The sequence below is a fragment of the Prunus persica genome, chromosome G6 (genome assembly GCF_000346465.2).
Source record: "Prunus persica cultivar Lovell chromosome G6, Prunus_persica_NCBIv2, whole genome shotgun sequence".
Lineage (NCBI taxonomy): Eukaryota > Viridiplantae > Streptophyta > Magnoliopsida > Rosales > Rosaceae > Prunus > Prunus persica.
The window spans coordinates 14,159,524-14,180,835 of NC_034014.1; the positions used below are offsets into that span (position 1 = coordinate 14,159,524).

Consider the following 21,312-nt stretch of genomic DNA (forward strand, 5'->3'; position numbering starts at 1 on the left):
ATCCATTCAAACTTGTATATAAAATTGAAATCATGTTTAGGGCTTCAAGATTAAGCCCTAACTAACAAGAAATTAGTTACTCACGTTCTTGGATGAACTCAAAAATAAATACATAAGAACTGAAAATTAAAAGAATGAAGGAAAAGAAAGAACTCATTGACAGCTTTCTCCTCTTGCGCGGTTAATCTCCTCAGGACGTCAATGCTTTGTATAGGGGCCTTGGCTGGCCTTTTATATCACTTATATTACAGTTCTAAATAAGGAATTGACTGAAAAGTCATCCAAGAAGTCTTGGTAAACAAGGAATCCAAATAAGAAAGTAAAAATCACAATTCCTAACTCCATAGGGAAATACAGCTCAGCCCAATTGTCACACAATTTGGGGATCTTTGACCTCCTAAAAAAATTATTAAAAATATATTTTAGAAATATAAATGTCTTATATTTCCAACCACATATAGCACGTAACTTAAAAAATTCGGGAAGGCTTCCATTTCTTCACATTCACGTAACATGTACGAAACTGTCCTGTCTGCACGTGGGCTAACGTTACTTGCAATATTATACCAATTGGCTAAGTAGAAAAATATAAGATTGAACTGCAAGATGTTAGCTTTCATCTCCAATTGGCCTTGAGCTAAAATTCCTCCGAAAAGTTGATTTTACATTAAACACCTTTTAAGAGCGCAGAAAAGCTGAAAATCAGAAAAGTAAAGTAATAAGCCATTTTTAAATCTAATTCTCCTACAAAACCTAAGTAAAAAGAGTACATAAATGAGTATATTTATGGACTTATCAGCTGGCTTCACTGTCAGATGCCAAGTCCAGATAGTAGAGTTTGCCCCTCCTAGTACAACAACCAATCGTCTTACTGCTGAAAATGTCCTGAAAAACACAATGAGTAGGCGAAAAAGTTACAATGCAATTCAAAACCGTAGTAAGTTGGGCAACAGACAAAAGATTATGGTGTAAGGATGGAACAATCAACATAGAATCCAAAGTGAGGGAGTCAGAGAGAGAGGGAACCCTCCCCAATTACTGGGAGGGGGTACCATTGGCATTAGACACCACCGATTGAAAGGACGTTGTATGAGAGGTAATTTGTCCAGGATCAAAGGCCATGTGATCAGTGGCTCCTGTGTCAATGCCCCATGTGTGTTTCTTTGAAGAACTATGCAAAACATAACCTTGGGTACCTGTTGCGGCTACAGAGGCAGAGGTGAAAGCCGGTGAAGTCGGAACAGCAGGACTTACAGGATCTGAGGTGGAGGATGTGTTGAGTGATTTGCTCATATTCTTGCGGGGAGCTTTGGAGTGGTCCCAATAATCCGGGTACCCAATCAATTTGTAATAGCCAACACTGGTATGTTTGCTTCCACCCCAATGAGTGCATTTTTGCTCCGGACGAGAGCCTATGACTTGAGTCTGAGAAGCGCCACCGGTAGATGGCGGCAAACCCCGTGGACGTTGAGTGGCCAGGACCGCAGTGTCTAGAGTACTAGCCATGGTCAGGCATTCTTGAGCTTCACGACGTACATATGCAAAGGTTTGGTCAAGGTCTAATTTGGGATCTTTGCGCAGGATTTCCCCCCGAACTTGATCAAACTGAGGGTCAAGCCCAGCAAGAAACAGGTGAACACAAAGGCGATCCAATTCTGTCTAGCGCTCAGTCACGTCGACGTCACAGTGCATGCGATTCGGAGTGCGGTGATCAATCTCTTGAAAGATGGTCTGCAACTGGCTGTAGTATTTGTGGACAGGGGCACCATTTTGTTTAATGGTGAACGCCCGTTTGTTGAGATCAAAAAGAAAAGTTTCATCCCCACCATCAAAGTAGGTTTTCTTGACAGCATCCCAGAGTTCTTTGGCGGTACTTAAACGGATGAAACGACCCATCAAGTCGGGAGACATGGAGTCAATGAGCCACCCCTTGACCTGAAAGTTCTCCGTACATCATTTGTTGTAGGTGGAGCGTCACCGGTTAGGTACCCCAATGTTTTGTGGGCAGCAATACGCATCTCCATGACTTGAGACCATAAGGCATAATTGGTCTCTGTCAAGATGATGCCGGTAGGAAACGGAGTGTTGACACTATAAATAGTAACAATTTGGGAGGATGGTGGAGTGGTGTCTCTTGTTTTGGAAGATGGGACGATATCCATGGTAGCGGAAGAATTTGTGGGTAAAAGAAAAAGATGTGTTTAGGAATTTGAAGATATGAGGGATGTGTATGGAGATCTGAATTTGGGAAAGATAAATATGAGGAATATGATTTAGGGTTTGTGTTTGAAGAAAGTTGATATGAGGATTTAGGGTTTGTGTTTGAAGAAAGTTTGATATGAGAATTTAGAGACAACTGAGGATCGATTGCTCTGATACCATGCTAAAATATGAATATGTTTTGAATGTATTTGGTTAATCTTATTCTTCCCCATAAAGAGGTATATATAAGAGTTTCCAGGGTGCTTTACAAGGAATTAGATACAGTAAAGAATTAGGAAAGTATCTCCTAATTATACAATGATTTATCAACTATATAAAAATAGGAAAGTAAATCCCTTAATTAATTAAGGAAATAAATCTCCTTGATTAATTAGGAGACTTACATCAACAGTTAAGATAAACAAACTTGGGTGCCAGGCAAAGCATTCCAAGACCTCTTGGATTGCGAAAACTCCCCAAGAACTTTTTATAATGGACTTTGAGACTGGCACACACACGAACATTCACGGATGAATGGAATGCAAACACCTCCGGAACAAGCATACAACCATGGAAACTAAAAAACACATGGAAAACCAAGCCAAAATGCGTGGAAAAAATTCCCAACATCTGAAATCGATTTATCGCTTCCCCCAAACGATCGATCACTTGCAAGCCTGTGAGCCATTGAGCTCTTTGTGCAAAAGCAATCAATCCCTTGGAAGAAGCAATCAATCGCTTTTGCACAGCAAGCCATTTTCTGCTCCTCTGCTGCACCACTCTTGCTCCAACTTCTAGGCATCACTTTGGAAAGCCAAATTCCAATAGACCGAACCCTTATCTTATATGGTGAAGACCTCTCGATTCCTTGCCCATAAAGGAATCCTCGAAGCCTATCTATATCACCTCTAGTACCCATAACCTAATATAATAGGTATTCCACCTTGATAAAGAACTTATCTTCATATACTAGTAATCGGCTAGTCGAACTCCTTTTTCCCTTGTATTCTTGATTATCTAGGAGTTCTAAACAGATGTAAGCTCAACTAGGACTTTTACAGGGGAAAGTGGTTGAGAGAAAGAGGACGCAAGATAGAAGAAGTCAAGATTTTATTCTAGGAAATATTGAATTAATTGGATGTTTGTTGTTCCATAGCAAAGTAATAAGTTTTTAACATTCAATTGTAAATACCGACCCTTGTATTGTTCAAGAACTTGTAGTGAGTGGTGATTTTCATTTGGGCCCTTGCATTATTGGACTTCAAAAAATCACTTGTAACATCGGCCTAAACAACTATATACAATATATATATATATATATATATCAAATTTGACCTTTTCTCCTAAATGGGTAGAGATGACTCTATCATATTCTACCTGGAAAGGATACGAAAGGGCAATAAAGGGTAATCCTAAAATAACATCATCAGGGATATTTTTAACTAGGACAAATGAGGTCTTAAAACAGATTTTATTTTGACATACATGGGTTTTTGGAATTTCGTAGTTCAACTGAAATGACTTTCCTGAGGCAGTACTTAATGATTCTTTTGACTTTTTATAGTACTGTTGAATATAGTCTAAATTATTTAAACTATGTTGGATTGGAGTGGAGGAACCTCAGTGGCTAAAGTCCAATCTAATGGCAGACTAATCTCAGACCACTTAACTGTTTGTGGGACTCTTATATTAGCATCAGCTGTATGACTTTGGATTAATAAAGTTTCATCTTTTGGGCTTTTATTAAAGGCTTGAAAATTCATATTAGTTCCTGTGACTTTATAATAAATTCTATAAACTAAAGCTAAAGGCCGGATACCTGGTAAACCTTGTAACCAGAGGTCTTGATATTCAATGTTAACGATTTTAAAATATGAGGATCACTAAGACTCACAGTAAAATCTGGATAATAGCCAAAATGTATTGGGCCATTAAACAGACTAGGCTCAATCATTCCTAAAGTACTGTCACTAAATTCAGTGAATCTGGCATCACGAAGATAGAGAAGGATAGAAGCTTTTAATCCTAATCTGGTGAGAGGCTTAACTGCAACTTGAACTAAACCACTATGTAGGAAATTATTACCATCATTTTTATGTTTCTTAATTGACTCAAGATTAAGTAACTAACAAGTCTCATGTTCTTTGCTAAGGGCGTAAACTTGCTCAATTGTCTTAACGTGTGTGGTTGACTTGAAACTAGATAATGACCAATTTTTCTTATAAATTTTTTGGCTAGGTATTTTGGGGATATTCCAATCTCTAAAGTCTAATTGTTCATCATTAATAGAATCATATTCTAATTGTTCTTCATTAACTATCTCGGGGAGGGGACCAATACTGGCTCTAAAGCTGCTAGAGTTACAAGAATTGGTTCTAAATAGACGACTCATTATACTCAAGGTTTTGGGTTTGGATTACTAAGAAGAAAGTAAACAGAGACTCTAAAAATTGACTTCTAGCTAGACAGGACACCTAGTGATTTTCTCTCTCTCTGCTCAGGCCGCAACCGCTCAGGCCTCTATCTGAGACTTACTGTTTGGACCAGAGAGAAAAGGACAGGTAACCCAAACAAACACGAAGGAGTAGAAGAAGAAACTGAAAACTTTCAACTCAGAAATCTTAAACCAGCCACATGGGTTGGGATGAGTTGCAGACTTAGACTGACTCTTCAAAGCTTACGGCTCTGATACCAGAAGGGGTCTAGAACCAGGAAGAGATAGACCGAAGGCACATATAAGTATAATTTTGGAAATCAACAGAAGTCTTTAGTCCAGTTACAACAATTACCTACACCTAACCAATCCAAGAGGCATGTCCCTGCAAGACATAGTTACACAGCTTCCTCCTCTACTCTAGAACGAGACCTAGAAGTAGAAAACGCATTAATAGATTTAAAATTAGAGTCATTAAGAAAATCATCCCAAGTAAACCAACCCTGTTATGGTAAACAACCAGTTACAGAAAAAGCCAAGTCTGAATCCCCTGAGTCACCTACACAAACAGATTTCGAAACCAGTTTTCAAGTTGATAACCAGTTGCGAACCCTTAATAAAAAAATTTAAGATTAATTGAAAATACTTAGATAGTCATTTACATGCCCCTGAAAATCTAAAAAGAAGAGACAAGTATCACAATATATACCCCAGTAGAGAAAGGCGTCAGAAAATCTTTAATGAATGGAAAGATTACATGTGTATAGCTAAGTTAGAAATTTTTTACCTTTATTTTGTTGAAAGCCATTATCTACCAAATGAGTTAAAAACTTTAACCCAAAAAAATTGGGAAAAAGAAGATAGCTCCAAAGTTATAGCTAGTCATCCTCCGGTAGAAACAATAGTCATTACCCACAAGAAGTCAAAAATACTTGCCAGTCCTTTCAAAGTCTCTAACAGCAATGATAAAAAGATAATTGAACAAAACAATTACACCAATCAAAGCCTAATAGTCATTGGATAAAATAGAAACAAAAATTGACAAAATAGCCCCTTTAGAAATTACTTCCAAAACACGGAAAGAGAAACCCTTAGTTAAATTCCAAGACCCAGAGTCAAATCCAACCTTTAAAACAAAACCAACCATGTGAAAAATAGAACAAATGCTAGAAGAATTAACCCCAAAGAAAGAGAAAAAGATAAAGCGAAAGTAGAGGAAACATCTGGTCTTAAAGTCTTAGTATCCAATACCCTAATTAACACCTCTGAGTCTAAGTCAGAAACTGGTATAGAAACATAAATTAGTAATATTTCAAGAATTGAAAATGCGTTTAAAAATCTAGAATTAGAAAATTACCTGAAAGTTAAAAGATTAACCAACAGAGTCAACCCCACATGCCTCACAAAAAATTGGTATCCTAAGCTAACTCCTCCTAATATCCAATTTGAGGAAAGAAACTCCCAGAGTCAGTTTTTAGTTTCCTCAGATAAATTATATGAATGGAACATAGATGGTCTATTTGAACAAGAAATATTAAACAAATTAACTCATATGTCTATGGTTGCCAATAGTTATCTCACCAATCACAGTTTTAGACAATCAGAAATAGTACCTTTACTAGAAGTTGGGTTCACCGGAACCTTACTTTCTTGGTGGGATAAGCATTTGACAGAAGAATCTAAGCGTCAAATAATTCATGCAGTTAAACTTAATGAAGAAGGACTCCCAATATTTGATGAAAATTTAGGTCGCAGTATAGAGGACGGAGTCAATACTTTGTTATGTACCATAATTGAACACTTCATTGGAACACTTAGTCACACTATTACTAGAATACATGATCAGCTTAGTAACCTAAGATGTCTGATTTTAGATTGTATAAAGATGTCTTTATTTCCAGAGTCATGATAAGAGAGGATAGTAATCAAGCTTTTTGGAAAGAAAAATTTATTAATGGTCTTCCAAATTTATTTGCCCATAAAATACGCACAGTCCTTAGTAATGATCAAGGTCACATAGATTATGATAATTTAACTTATGGTAATATTATTAGTACAATTAACCAAGTTGGTATAAAAATGTGTGTTGATATGAAAATAGGTAAGCAAATACAGTCAGAAAGAAATTCCGCTAAGTATGAATTAGGAAATTTCTGTGAGCAATATGGTTTAGCGCCGATTCCCCCGTCTAGAAAAGATAAGTCTAGTCACCATAGCCGACAGTTCAATAACAATCACCACTACTCAAGTAAAAGAAAGTCATTCCGACACAATAATGATCATAATGAGTTTTATAGTAAAAAGAAATTTCACCTTAAGCAGAATTGGTCCAAATGTCACGGGAATAATAAGAAAAGTAGCTTTAGGAAAAATACCGACAAAAGAAAAGTAAAATGTTACAAATGTCAAAAGTTTGGTCATTATGTTAATGAGTGTAAAGTTAAAGATACAATAAAGCAGTTGAAGATCACGGATGAAGATAAAGAAGAGTTTATTAAAGTTTTAGGATTAAGAAATTCTGAGTCTAGTGAAAATGAGACCATAGTCACCGACACTGAGTCAGCAACTTATATGTCAACAGATTCCCAACCTAGTTCCCTCAATATCCAGTTAGATTGTAAAGATAAGTGTTGTAATATTTTAACTAAGTCAATTAATGTCCTCACTAAGCAAGAGGAACAAGAAGAGCTATTAATTGATTTAATCAGTAAAGTTGAAAACCCTGAGTTAAAATCTGAGTATTTGAAGAAATTGAGAAAAGTCATTAGTCAGGAAGAACCCAGTCAGTCAATCCCCCAAAAAGATAAGTCTACATACTACTTTAGAAAAATTCACCAAGAAAAGAAAATAAGTTACTTTACAAGATCTACAATTAGAAGTTAAATTAGTCAAAAAAGAAATTATAGAGTTAAGACAAATAAGTCATAAGTTGCAAGCCGAGAATTTTGAAACTAAACAAGACTTAGTTAACCTAATGGAAAAAGGAAACTCTAAGTTCAAAGATAATACAGAGACCCCTACAAATTCCCCTACACATTCAGACGATGAGCCTTCCCATCATTCCAATAATGAGCAAGCCATTAATTTAATCAAACAAGTAAGTTTTAGAAAATGGTACGCCAAAGTCTCGATATTTGTCAATAATTTTGAGTTAAACACAGTTGCCCTTTTTGATTCAGGAGCCGACCTTAACTGTATTAGAGAAGGCTTAGTTCCCACTAAGTACTATAAAAAGTCAAAAGAATCATTAAGTACTGCCTCAGGAAAGTCACTTTAGTTGAACTACGAAATTCCAAAAGCCCATGTATGTCAAAATAAAATCTGTTTTAAGACCTCATTCATCCTAGTTAAAAACATCACTGATGAAGTTATTTTAGGATTACCCTTTATTGCCCTTTTGTATCCTTTCCAGGTAGAATATGATGGAGTCATCTCTACCAATTTAGGAGAAAAGGTCAAAGTTGAGTTTTTAACCAAGCCAAAGTACCACAATTTAAAACCCTTACAAAAAAGCGCAATTTCAAAGACAGTTAAAATAATTGAAAGTAAGAATAAGCAATTAGATTTTCTTAAAGAAGAAATTAAATTTAGGAGAATCGAACAACGGCTTAATGATGCGTCTGTCCAGTCACAGATCCAAAAGTTTGAAGGTAAGTTGAAAAATGAAATCTGTTCTGAGTTACCTAACGCTTTTTGGCATAGGAAACAACATGTAGTCAGTTTACCCTATGTTAAAAACTTCAGTGAAAAGAATATTCTCACTAAAGCAAGACCGATTCAAATGAGTCAAGAGATAATAGAATTTTGCAAAACTGAAATTTCCGAGTTACTCCAAAAAGGAATAATTAGCAAAAGTAAGTCACCATGGTCTTGCCCTGCTTTTTATGTTCAGAAAAATGCTGAATTAGAACGTGGAGCTCCTAGACTAATTATCAATTACAAACCCCTCAATACAGTATTAGAATGGATCAGGTACCCGATATCTAACAAATGAGACTTAATGAACAGGTTAGGAAATGCAGTCATTTTCTCTAAGTTTGATTTGAAAAGTGGGTTTTGACAAATTCATATTAATAAGTCAGATAGGTATAAGACCGCTTTTGTTACTCCATTTGGTCACTATGAGTGGAATGTCATGCCTTTCGGTCTTAAGAATGCGCCCAGTGAGTTCCAAAATATAATGAATGAGATATTCAATCCTTATAATCATTTCTCCATAGTTTATATTGATGATGTTCTAATTTTTTCCCAGTCATTAGAACAACATTGGAAACATTTGCATAAGTTCCTCCAAAGGCCCTCTGATGCCTAAGTCAGTTAAATGATCTTGAAAAAGATGTGGAGTTGCGGAGAGACGAGTGGCCAGAGAGAGGAAGTTACCTCTTATGTGTTGCATAGCCATCTATTTATAGACTCCTTGTAGGCTAGGGTTTGAAGAAATATATGCTATCACAAATGCCCTCCAAGCTTCTACATGGCGCGTGTAAGACCCTTACAAGTTCGCATAGGCCACGGCATGGTTTGGGTGTTTTGTACATGCCAAGGCAAGCCAAGGGTGCGTGGGAGATGCACTCGTGAAGCAAGACAAGGTCGGAAGACATGTGTTTTGGGCTGGGGTTTGGCAGCCAAGACGTGGCAGCAGCGCAGCGCGCAAGGAGGGTAGCACGCAAGGAAGACATGTGCAGCGCAACGCAAGGCAGACATGCGCAACGCAGCACATGGCAAGCAGCGTGCACACAGCTCAGCGCGCAACATGCAAGGCAGGCTGCGCAGCGCAACGCAACACGCAATGTGCAAGGCAGGTTGCGTAGCGCACGTGGGCAGATTGTGCTTTACATAGCTGAACGTGGCAGTTTGGCTAGGGACGTGCTGGAGTGGGTCTAGGACGTGGGCAAAACGGTTTTTGAGCAGTTCATGGGTGGTTGGACGTGGCTAGAGTTGCTGCATGCTTAAAACTCGAGTTGTGGCTTATCTTGGAGCATTAGTGTGCAGCTACTTGATAGTCGTAGCATGTTCCAAGGAGTGGGGAGATTTTTAAGGAGGAAAATCTACCCCATGACGAGAGTGGACTGCAAGGTGGCGGCTTGTGAGTGCTAGACAAGTTTTTGTGGAGGTAAAACGTGTCTAGGTGGCTAATCTTACGGTTGGCAAACTTTCCTAAGTAGATGGGGGTGTCATCTACATAGTGTGGGCTTATAAATACCTTGTGAAGGTGTGGTTGAGAGACCAAGTGATGTGGTTATCCAACTGAAAGTGAAAACTTGTAATCCTTTGCTATTATGAATAGAAGGTTGGGAACTTTCCCGTATATATGTGTGCGAAAGTTTCCTGCGTGAGGCAAGTCTCACTTGTGGGCGTTGGTATCACTTTGTACCGCTGCATGTACTCTGAAGCCTCACGGGTTTGGAGGTGAGAGAAGGCTGACTTAGGTGGAGTCTAAGTGCCGGAAAAAGGTCGAAAAATCAAAGGTGTTTTTCACCCATGTTACAGCGGGTATGTGGCAGGGAGGAGATGTGAACTACTCATCAGGGTTTCCGACTACGTTTGGGCTTCCTTTGTAGGTTGAGCTCCTCTTGTGAGTTGGGCCCTAAATTGGAGTAGGCTTTTCACTTCCTCTTGGAGTTTGGCTCCCAATTGGAATAGGCTTGTGATTCCTTCTTGACCCAGGATGCCCAACCATTATAAATATAAGACATCTCTTCACTCCTCTTGAAATTGCAAACTTGTCTTCCTCTACTTTCTAGCTTGTGATAGGGATCTTGGAGGAGTGTCCTGCTTGTCAAGGAGAGGAGTTGTCGTGCTTACCAAAGTAGGTTACGCTGTTTTTTTCTTTTTCTTTACACGGTAAGGACCGGTTGTCATCATGAATGCGAGTAGTTGCTGGAGCGATTGGACCGACTGGCATGCGCAACGATGGCAGTCGTGGTGGCTATTGTTGCTGTTGTTTTCTTAATGGTGGTGCCGTGTTGTGGGTTTGGTTGCTTGGACCGTGGTTTTTGCTGTGGTTTAGCAGCTGGGCTATGTCGTCGGTGCTGCTGCTGCCTCCTGATGTTCTTTTTTTTTTTTTAAACCACAAATTAGGGTTTTGACTTGCAATTTGAATTGTAAATTTATCTTCCTTTTTGCAGTTATTAAACCATCATGTCATCTAATGAGGGAAGTCGATCATCATGTTCGCAAGTGTCCATATACTTATGGGGTTGTTCTTAGGTTCATAAACGGAGATTTGCTGCAAATTTGCATCGCATCACGATCGAGGCCCAGTTTCGGAGCTGGTGTGGTAGAGCCTTCAACAGACATTGTGGCTTGTATGGACCTAAATGATTCGGACACGAGGAACATCACAATCTTCCCGTTCTACTTCTCTTTGGGCTTCCGATTCCTAATGTCGAGGTTCTTCAATAGGGTGTTCCATGCCACGGATTATGCTCCAAGCCAATGCACTCCAAACGTCTACCAAGCAGTCATCTGCTTTGACAACCTGAATTGCTTCTTCGAGGTGAGACGCTGCGAGAAGTATACCCAACTTTGTGCGTGCAAAGAGAAGCTATTTGATATCCAGAGCGCCGATGATCATGTGTGAAGCGCTGACGTGCTGAAGGTCTGCGAAAAGTGGGAAGGAGAGGCAGACGACTGTCCATAAGGTCCATCACCTACTATCATGGTATGCCACGATCTTTTGATCTACTTTAATTTCATTTGAAATCTTTCAAGTATGGCTAACTGACTTTTGTCTTCTGCTATTGATAGGTGGAAACTGCATGGCCCCGACTCGGATGATTTGTCTGAGGAATGAGAAGAGTACTTGACCAAATTCCTTGGAAAAAGAAAGGCTGCTCCCAAGGTTTCCAAAGATGAAGCTGCGACCTCACGAGCAAGAGATGTGTCCCCATTAAGAAATAAGTGTAGACTTCTTTTTGTTGTGATTAACACTTCTTCGAAAGAGATCCCATTTGCTGAGAAGACCAAAGTGCGAATTGCTTCTTCATTATCTGCTAGGGTTAAGCACCTTGTAGGCGTGGACAGCAAGAAGGTTGGTGGCATGTAGAACATTCGAGACATTCTACTTAAGTCTTCAACTGATAAAGCTCAAAACCTATGATATGCCCTACAAGGACGTCTGCCCCTAATCTGGTTCATCTGCTGAGAAGCAGAGGGCCGCTAACTTTCGTCCTAGAAGTTCGAGTCGTCTGCATCAGTCAACGGATTAGGATTGAACTGGAAGGGTTTCTCCTCTACCTAGCAAGCGCGGATCATCTACCGAGTTACGAAAGGTCAAGTATGGAGCTAATCCAAAGTCATTAACTCCCTTCGAGGCAAGAATAGCAGCGACTAAGAAGGCTAGGAAGTCATCTACTCAAACGAAGGGCTCAACCAGTGCAAGAACTGCTGGTCCAAATGTTGACAAGCCTAGCTCTGTTGCAGATGCATGCATGTCTGATCTGCTCAAGAAGAACTTTCTATCGAGCCCGTCTACTTGTGCCATGCTGGGAACGGACCGGAGGGAACCGCAACATGGGGAATGTCTGCGTCTCGTCGCAAGGCTCATTTTTAGTTGTGGGTCATAGGGCTGGTAGCTTTGTTGAGGCAATTCTTACTTGTTCATTGGCAACAGATCTAGCTCCTAAAATATAAGACATTCTTGATCCTTTCCTTTACTAGTCTTGATCGTATACATCAGGCTAGTGATCTTGGAGAAGCAAAAGGAAACAATTGTCGCTTTGCCACTAAGTTGATGGCCCATTGCATGAATGGCCATGGGCTGTTCTGTAGATGATACATTTCGACATGTAGACTTGAGATCGGCTTGTAATATTGGCATCGATCACATCTTTTGACATACTTCGTAGAGTCATAATGCATGGTAGGCCAGAAGTTGCCTATGCTTAGAGCTTTATGGGCGAGTGACCTTCCCCAAAGTGATTGCCGCACTCACCATCGTGGATTTTGAAGAGCACTTTGAGAGTTTACGGGTACTTTATGCATGTGAGATGAAGATTGAAATTTGATCTACAAACAAGCTTGTTGTCCTTCATGTAGTATCTTGCAGCTTTCTACATGATTTTTCTAGCCTCGAACTTCTCTCTTGGCAAATTTTCGTTCACCAAGTAGTCGATGATAGAGTCTTGCAAGCTGGGGTCCTCATCGATCTGCATCAGCTTCGGTTGCTCTGCTACTTTGATGCTTAGCTGATCAAGGTGCTCGACTGGAATTGAGTGCCTAAACTGGGTGTCCAACACTGATCCTAGGCTTACCAACACATCTGCATGTGTGTTCTCTGCTCAGGGAACTTGTTGGATGGTGAAGGTAGGGAATGCCTTCAAAATCTCTTGGACTTTATCGAGGTACTAGATCATTCTTAGGTGTTTTGCCATGTACTCCCCTGAAGCTTGATTGGTGATCAGCTGGGAATCTAAATAGATGGCCAACCTCTTGATCACGAGTTCTTTTATTATGCGCAATCAGGCTAGCAATGCCTTGTATTCTGCTTCGTTGTTGGAGGCTAGAAAGCCCAGTGCAATGGCTTGCTCCAACAAAGTTTCACACGAGATAATTATGACGACACCTACTCTAGCTCCGTTGTGATTTGACTCTCCATCTATGTGTAACTACCACATGTCCTTGGGTAGGTCAGGTTCGATGGAGGAGGTCTCGTCTGGTCTCAAACTTTCCTTGTTTCTGTTGACCAATTTCTCGTCTTCGGCTAAGAATGGAGTGAATTTTGCAACAAAATCTGCTCAAGTCTGTGCTTTTATAGCAATCTTCAGCCGGTAGAAGAAGTCATACTGACTCAATTCCATAGCCCATTTCATGAAGAATCAATCTCAAAGGAAATAATGTCACGACGATGATTCGGTGAGCTTGCTAGTAGGGAATAAGATAGTATTTATAGATAGTATTTAATAAATTATTATAGGGTGGATATTCATTCGCCAATAAGTTTACAATGGGATAGTGTTTCGGGAAATACCGCAAAATACCATCAAGACCAAACTTACTTCTCCAAATACCATCCTTGTTCGGGCATTTTGGGAATACAATCTATAAATACATACTTATTGGGCCCTTATCACTTTTTCTCCCAGTTCTCTCTTCCTCTCTCAACGCGCGCTCTCTCTCTCTCTCTCTCTCTCTCTCTCTCTCTCTCTCTATATCAGTCTCTCCCATTGTCGAGAACCAAAATCTAGGCAAATTTGACCCTTAATTAATGCATAATTACATATCATTTTTTATTATCCTAGCTTATCTTTTGCTTATGGTTTTGGATGAAACTTGTGCTTTGAACCCTCTTTTGTCTTGGTTTCAGTATATTAAGCTTTAGGATTCATTTAATGCATTTTGGAGTCAAGATATGGTTGAGGGAGCCTGAGAGCATAATTCATTCAATTCAAGCATATTAAGGGCTGGGTGAGATAAGAGGAATATGAGCTTAAGGACATATCCAGTTTGGGCTGCACTCCCTTGTCAGCCCAATTTCCTAGGTCACATTTTTCAAGCCTTATTGCAGCAACACAGACAGCCCAGATGAAGAGACATTGTTGATTGAAGTTGGTCCAATGGGTGTCTATTATAACATATCCAAAAGTGAGCCCTCAGCCTACCAAACACTGAACCATGCTTAGGAGGACTTTAATATACAACTACCAAATGATGAGCCTTATGTTCCACATCTCCCTTGAGCCATGTGCCTTGCCTTAGTTGCACTTGACTTTAGACCTAATATGCATATTCTGCAAATTAGGGAGGCATTTCAGCTTGGGAATTCTCAAGGAGCATAACAAGATATGCTTAAATATGGGAAACTTGTTTGCACAAATCATGGAGCACTTTCCATGATTTAGGAAGGTTGTCTTACACCAGCTAAGGGGAGAACGAATTTGGCGCTCTATAAATAGAGAGATGCACACTCATTCATAAGGACACAACACACAATACACATTCAGAAATCACCCTCAAACACTCCCACAACCCTAAACACTCCAGGAATTAACCAAAAAACTCTAAACAGCTCCAAATCACCAAAACTGTCCCAGGAAGCCTTTTTGTCATTTCCCTACGAATTTCTTCTTTCTCAACCATCACCACTCATCCAGTTCATCCCAACTCACCTCCTTAACCTTCATACATCCTTCTAGACATTGAGAAGCTCTTAGAGAAGTACTGGAAATTGGTTTATTTGATTGGAAATACATCCGTCTGATTTGAAACGTGATTTGATTGGAAATTGGTTTATTTGGGATTAATGAGATTATGGGATTTCCATGGATTATTTATTTATTTATATATTTATTATTATTAAAGTATATGGATTTGGGTTTTGGACTATGGTGATGTTGGATTTGGGATTTTGGTTATGTTTATGGAATTTGGATATATTTTGAGATATGGGATTTGCCGTGTTCCTTGGAGAGATGATGAGATGCTTGGAGAGATTTGGGTTTTGGACTCCATTCTTAATGTCAGACATGATGAGATGCTTGGAGAGGCAAGAGCGAGAAACTAAAGAAGGCGTAGACAAGCTGAAGGAAAAAGGGTGCAGCAAGAAGAAGATGAACAAGTTGCCATAGCAGTGGCTTTGCTTGATCAACAAAGCCAAGGCCGCCGTCGTGGTTCACAAGTCAGCCGTGGCCCGAATGTGGACAGACATAGGCATTCTCGGGGTAAGAATCTTTTGGAAGATTATTTTATCCCAAATTCTTTATACTTTGATGTTGATTTTCGAAGGCGATATAGAATGCAACCCCATTTGTTCAATAAAGTGATGCATGATGTTTGCAATTACGATGCATACTTTGTTCAAAAGTGTGATGCTGCTGGGCTTTTGGGACTTATTCCAGAGCAAAAGCTTACAGCTGCTATACTAATGCTGGCGTATGGTTCATTTGCTGATCAGGTGGATGAGATTGCCAGGATGGGGAAGTCCACCACTTTGGAGAGCTTGGTCAGATTTTGTGATGCAGTCGAAACTCTGTACACCATGGACCACCTGCGCAAACCTACGCCTAGGGACCTCCAATGGCTTCTACAAAAAGCCTAAGCTAGAGGATTTCCAGGCATGATTGGAAGCATTGACTGTATGCACTGGCAATGGAAGAATTGCCCAATTGCCTGGTAAGGAGATTATAGAAATAGGAAAGGGCAAAAAAGTATCATCCTCAAAGCCGTTGCTGGATTCAATACATGGGTTTGACATGTCCTCTTCGAAGTTGCCGGATCTCAAAACGACTTGAATGTGTTGGGTCAATCCCCAGTTTTTAACGATGTTTTGAGAGGTGAAGCCCCGAATATCACCTATGAAATCAACAATACCGTCTACCAGAATGGGTATTATCTAGCAGACGGCAACTACCCGAGGTGGACCACATTCGTGAAATCAATTCTACATCCCTAATTCGAGAAGCAAAAATTATTTGCTGCCTATCAAGAGGGATACAGAAAAGATGTCGAAAGGTGTTTTGGTATCCTCCATGCCCGGTAGGCTATTATTAGGGGTGTCGCACGTATGTTTGATGAGGAGGTGCTGAGGAGCATAATGATGACTTGCATCATCCTCTATAACATGATTGTGGAGGATGAGTATGATTACGATGCCACAAACGTGTACGAACTGGATCCCATGAACACGGCCCTGACAAGAATTTATGAAAAGCCCATAGGGCCAAATAGATAACCATTGGAGCATAAACCGTTGGTTAGGGAAAGTCGTTTCATGACCCGTATGATTGATCAATATATGGAGATGCAATTGTCTTATATTCATGAACGACGTCAAGTTGATTTGATGAAGCATTTATGGGCGGTGAAAGGCAATGACGGTGAATGAAGTGAAGTGAAGATGATTTTTTTATTTATTTTGCTTTGTGTTGATGTTTTATTTTTATTTATGCTTTGATAATATTTTATTTTTAGTTATGCTTTGGTTGTGGTTTTTTTATAGTTATGCTCTGGTTGTGGTTTTGTTTTAGTTATGCTTTGGTTGTGTTTTTTTTTTTTTTTAATTATGTTTTGTCTGATATATGGAATGTTTTGAATAAAAAGGTATTTTATTGAATGCTTTCATTATTCACTCAAAGAAAACCAATACAACTAATTAAGAATTACTACTAATTAAATAAAATACATGAATTACAACTACTTTAATACAAAACATTAAAATACAATGAAATAAAAGGCAAGCAAACTAACTTAATGGTTTTGATCATTTAACCAATCGGTGTTGCTAGGTCCATCGTCACAGAAAAGTCTTCTTCTCATAACATCTCTTCGTTCTAGCTTCCAAAATTGTTTTGTTTCAAGGGACATATGGCTTGTATCCATGGCCATGGTTCCCAATCCTTCTTCTCAATGTCTTGTTTGCGTACATACTCCCTTTCTCTTGCATATTCTTGTTGAATTGCCCTCTTGTACACTTGGTTTTTCATGTCTAATTCAATTCTCATGGCACTGTGCCTTGCAATTTGCTCCAAAAAATTTTATGTATCATTGCTAGAATTACTCCATCTCTTCGCCTTCGCCGCCTTTCGACCAATCGGTTCCCTTTGGATGGGTGAGTCTTGACTTATTGGGAAATCCAAAGGAGAATCCGATGCCGGTGAATCATGGAGTGGCGTCTCGTTCAACACAACGATCGGACCCGTTGGAATAATTCAGAATCTCAAACAATTCTTCACCACCTCCCAACATTGGTTATGGTTGAAAGTTTTTTTGCCTTGCCCAATAGCACCAAACCACATTTGTGCTTGCATAATCTATTTTTAAAAAATTATTCGAAATGCAAGGAACATAGGAATGAAATATTGGAAATGCAAGAAACATTTAAAAAATATTGAAAATGCAAAATATTAACAAAATAGTGAAAATGCAAGAAACATTTAAAAAATAATAATAAATTAGGACATTAAAATTAATAAAACGAAAATTACAAATAATTAACCTCATTGCTAAGATTTTCCCCGCTTCTATGGTTGTCCCTCGCTTTTGCTAAGACATCTCTCCATTTCCCCAACTCTTTATTGAGAATTTTCCACCTACTAGACAATGCCATTTTCGTACGAGTAGAACCCGATCTTTCACAGAATTCGGCATGAATTTTTCTCCACATGTGAGAGAATTTCATCTCATTGCCCGTGACGGAACAATGACTAATTTGGACCCAACACTCACACAACAGTTCATCTTCCATAGTGCTCCACGCCCCTCCGGTTTCGATAGAAGAAGCCATAAGATGATAAATAAAATTAAAATTTGAAAGTGAATAAAATGTTGAGTAGAAAGTGAATAATAGTAGAAGGAGAAGAAAATGTATGAGGATTTGGTGTTAAAAGTGAAGAGTATTGGTAGGTATTTATGGGAAAAAAAAATTCATGAATTTTTGGGTATTTTTTAAATTTTTTTTGGAATTTTTTTCATAATTTTATTGCAAAAAATGACAGTCATTGGATTGGAGGAGAAAAACCAATTAGAGCCCCTAGAGGCCGCCATGTGGCTTCTAGCCTTTTGGGGAAAGGAAGGGTTGACTCCAGCCTGACGTCAGCGATTATGTCATCCCCCCTCGGACTCGTTCTATCTTCGAGCCAGCCCGGTTCTATGGGACGCACAGGCTGCCCAGGCAAAAAAGGCCCGCTAGAATCGCGTTTTGAGCCCAGCCCCCCCTGCCCTCACCGCTGGCCGTGCAAATCCTAAAAGAACCTGTGATGAGGCAATTTCATCTTAAGGAGATAGAACCAAGTTATAGACTCAATCATCTGTAAAGTATTTTCGAATTTATAATAAAGTTTTATTTTCAAAATTTAATAAATATAGTTATTATCTTTATCTTTTACAAACACTTTGTAAGAGAGAGAGAGAGAGAGAGAGAGAGAGAGAGAGAGAGAGAACTGCGAGAAATAGTTGAGAGAGCGAAGAGAGAGATGAGAGAAGTGGAAAAGTGATAAAAAGTGATAAGGGTCCCTTAAATATGTATTTATAGATAATATTCCCAAAATGTCCAGTCAATGATGGTATTTGGAGAAGTAGTATGGCCTTGATGGTATTTTGCGGTATTTCCCTAGTATTTCGCCCAATTTCCCTTAATCTTTGATATTTGACATTAAAGATGCTCTAACCCGGAACCCCAGACTCTTCTTGTCTTCAAACGCTGGCCGTTCGAAATAAAAGACCACTCTTCATCTCTTATCTCTAACTCTTTTCTATTTCTTTTCTTTTCTTCTCTTTTCTTTTTTTGGTTTTTTTTGTTTCTTTGTTTCTTTGTTCTGGACTTATCTGTACTCGGTAGAGACTAGAGAGGGGTTTCTGAAATCTGAACAGGCACACATTCTACAGCAAAGCTCACTGTCTCTCTGCCATGGCTTCCTCTGCAACTACTCTCTCTCAGAACCCCTTCTCATCCTTCTCTCGGTTCCCACAGACCTTGAGAAGAAACCCTCTTCATCTTTTGTCCATTAAAGCTATAAAAGCTGCAGAACCTGATAAGACCGAGAAACTCAAACAAACTAAAACCCAAGAGTCTACAAATGCTACTCAACCTTCAACCACCACAGCTTCTAAGCCTCCCAAGAAGCCTGTTTATTCCAGTTAGTACCAAGTTTTCTGTAAATTGAATAAATTAATTGTGCTTTTGTTTATTTAATAGCTTTTTCTTTGGGCAGTGAAGAAGGGTCAGATTGTGAGGGTGGAGAAAGAGAAGTATCTTAATAGTGTTAATGTAAGTATATTTTGATAGTTTGGTTTATATTTTCTTTAATTACTGAGGAAAAAAAGAGAAAGAAAATGAAAATTGGATTATATTGTGATCTCATATGTATATGCTTTTCTTTTTCTTTTTCTTTTTCCTTGCAATATATACTGAGTTGTTTTAAACAATTTCAGTATCTATCTGTTGGGCATCCACCTTATTACAAAGGGTTAGATTATATTTATGAAGACCGCGGTGAGGTAGCCTCTTCATACTTTTTCCACATAATTTATTAATTTCTAGTGTAAATAATGTTATTTTTGTTATAGCCCAAAGTTTAAGCGCAATTGATTATGGCTCTTGTATGTGAGTCCATAGAACATTTTCTTGAGTGACTAATGGAAACCTTTTCAGGTACTGGATTTACGCATTTTTGAGACTGGTGAATATGCACTCGTAAGAAAACTTACTTATGTCTGGTTTTATGCTTCCTTTAGTTCCGTATTATGTGCTAATTCAGTTTCCGAAATAAGAAATATTCCCATTACTATGCATTGAACTGAGAGATCTCTCGAATAACAGTAACGCTATTGAATGGATAATTTATAGGGTACACTCCGTATTGTAATTGAGTTATTCGAACCGTCTATTTTGAAATCTCTACTTTAGGAATAGGACCATTCTTAAATTTTGTAATTGACTAAATTAACACTAACAATTATATTATAGGTAGCATGGGTTGGGGTACCTACTGCGCCAGCATGGCTTCCAACTGAGATGCTTATCAAGGTACTTGTAACTGCCTGTTTCTTAGGCTACAACATACTTTTAAAGTATATACATAAAGAAGATAATCAAGAACCAATCCATCAACTAAAATGGGGTTTTTTGTTGTTGGAGTCAATTGAGGTTTCTACTTATGATTTTTCATATTGATCTTGTACTTGCGTTTTTCTTGCAGTCAGAGAAACTCAATTATGAGAGACTGTAATGCGATAAGCCAATTGAGGACCCAGCATATATTTATCACCTTCTGCAACTCGTATTGTAATTTTGTAAAGATGATTATAATAGATGTCATTGATCGATCAGGCACGCAAAGAACACTATGATTAGGCCAACACGTGATGAGGCCTCATTTGAACTTACAAAGGGATTTTTATCAAAGAGGAACACGGCAAAGACGACCCGTTTGCCAGGTCGTCTAAGGATGAAATCTATTATGTGTGGATTTTGGATTCTCAAAGGTTACTGTTTCCGATAATGGAACTCAGTTTGATTGCCACAAATTCATAGCCTTATGTTGAATCAGAAATCACTATTCCCCACAGGCCAATGGTCAAGTTTGTTGGAGAACAATCAGCATATAACACGAAAATAAATTCTATAAATCAATGCAGCAATGCTCAATATAACGGTAAAATCAATAGAAAATACTAACTTGGATGGGTGATAGAGTCCTATAGAGTTGCAGTGTTCTTTAGATAGTATTTCTCATCTACCCCTTGTACTTATATTTCGATAGGAGTCTGCCCACTAGGATTAAACTATCACAAATCAAAGCCTAAGCATTGTGGCTTTGATTTCTAGCGAACAGTGATATATGCTTTCTCTCAAGAAGTGCTTATATGTGGAGAATGTTAATGTAATTCCAAAAATTTCTATATCTTACTGTCTTGGACGAATTGTCATTATATAGAGGTCAAAAACCTCTTCATCCAACAGTTGTAATAACTATAACTGTTTAAACAGAATTTGAATTTTAGATAAAGGCCCAAGGCCCATCTTTTGGAGTTCAATTTTCCTGTTTCCCTTTTTTATGTGCCCTTCCTGTTATCTATCTAATTTCTTGACACATGTCCCTACACTTAACTTCTAACTTAACACAGGTAGATATTTTTCTAAGCAACGCTAAAAGCATATGCAACTTCCACACAGGGTCACTCTCTCGCTATGTAAGGAGAGCTGTGCGTCAAATATTAGGGTTTAGGTTTTTCATGTT

The 21,312-nt window shown here is 38.7% G+C and overlaps 1 protein-coding gene across 1 annotated transcript; it reads left to right on the forward strand.

The window, feature by feature from the left end:
* On the forward strand, positions 18,731-20,599 carry LOC18773968 (NAD(P)H-quinone oxidoreductase subunit O, chloroplastic). The gene is made up of 6 exons (XM_007205994.2): positions 18,731-19,209; positions 19,285-19,340; positions 19,505-19,570; positions 19,725-19,766; positions 20,040-20,099; positions 20,272-20,599. Exons 1-6 carry the CDS (start codon positions 18,981-18,983, stop codon positions 20,299-20,301), a joined length of 483 nt encoding a protein of 160 aa, XP_007206056.1. The 5' UTR covers positions 18,731-18,980; the 3' UTR covers positions 20,302-20,599.

Coding starts and splice junctions, on each gene's coding strand:
- LOC18773968 (XM_007205994.2), top strand. CDS start 18,981: ATGGCTTCCTCTGCAACTACTCTCTCTCAGAACCCCTTCTCATCCTTC. Junction 19,210..19,284: donor CAAGAAGCCTGTTTATTCCA/GTTAGTACCAAG, acceptor TTCTTTGGGCAG/TGAAGAAGGGTCAGATTGTG. Junction 19,571..19,724: donor TTTATGAAGACCGCGGTGAG/GTAGCCTCTTCA, acceptor AAACCTTTTCAG/GTACTGGATTTACGCATTTT.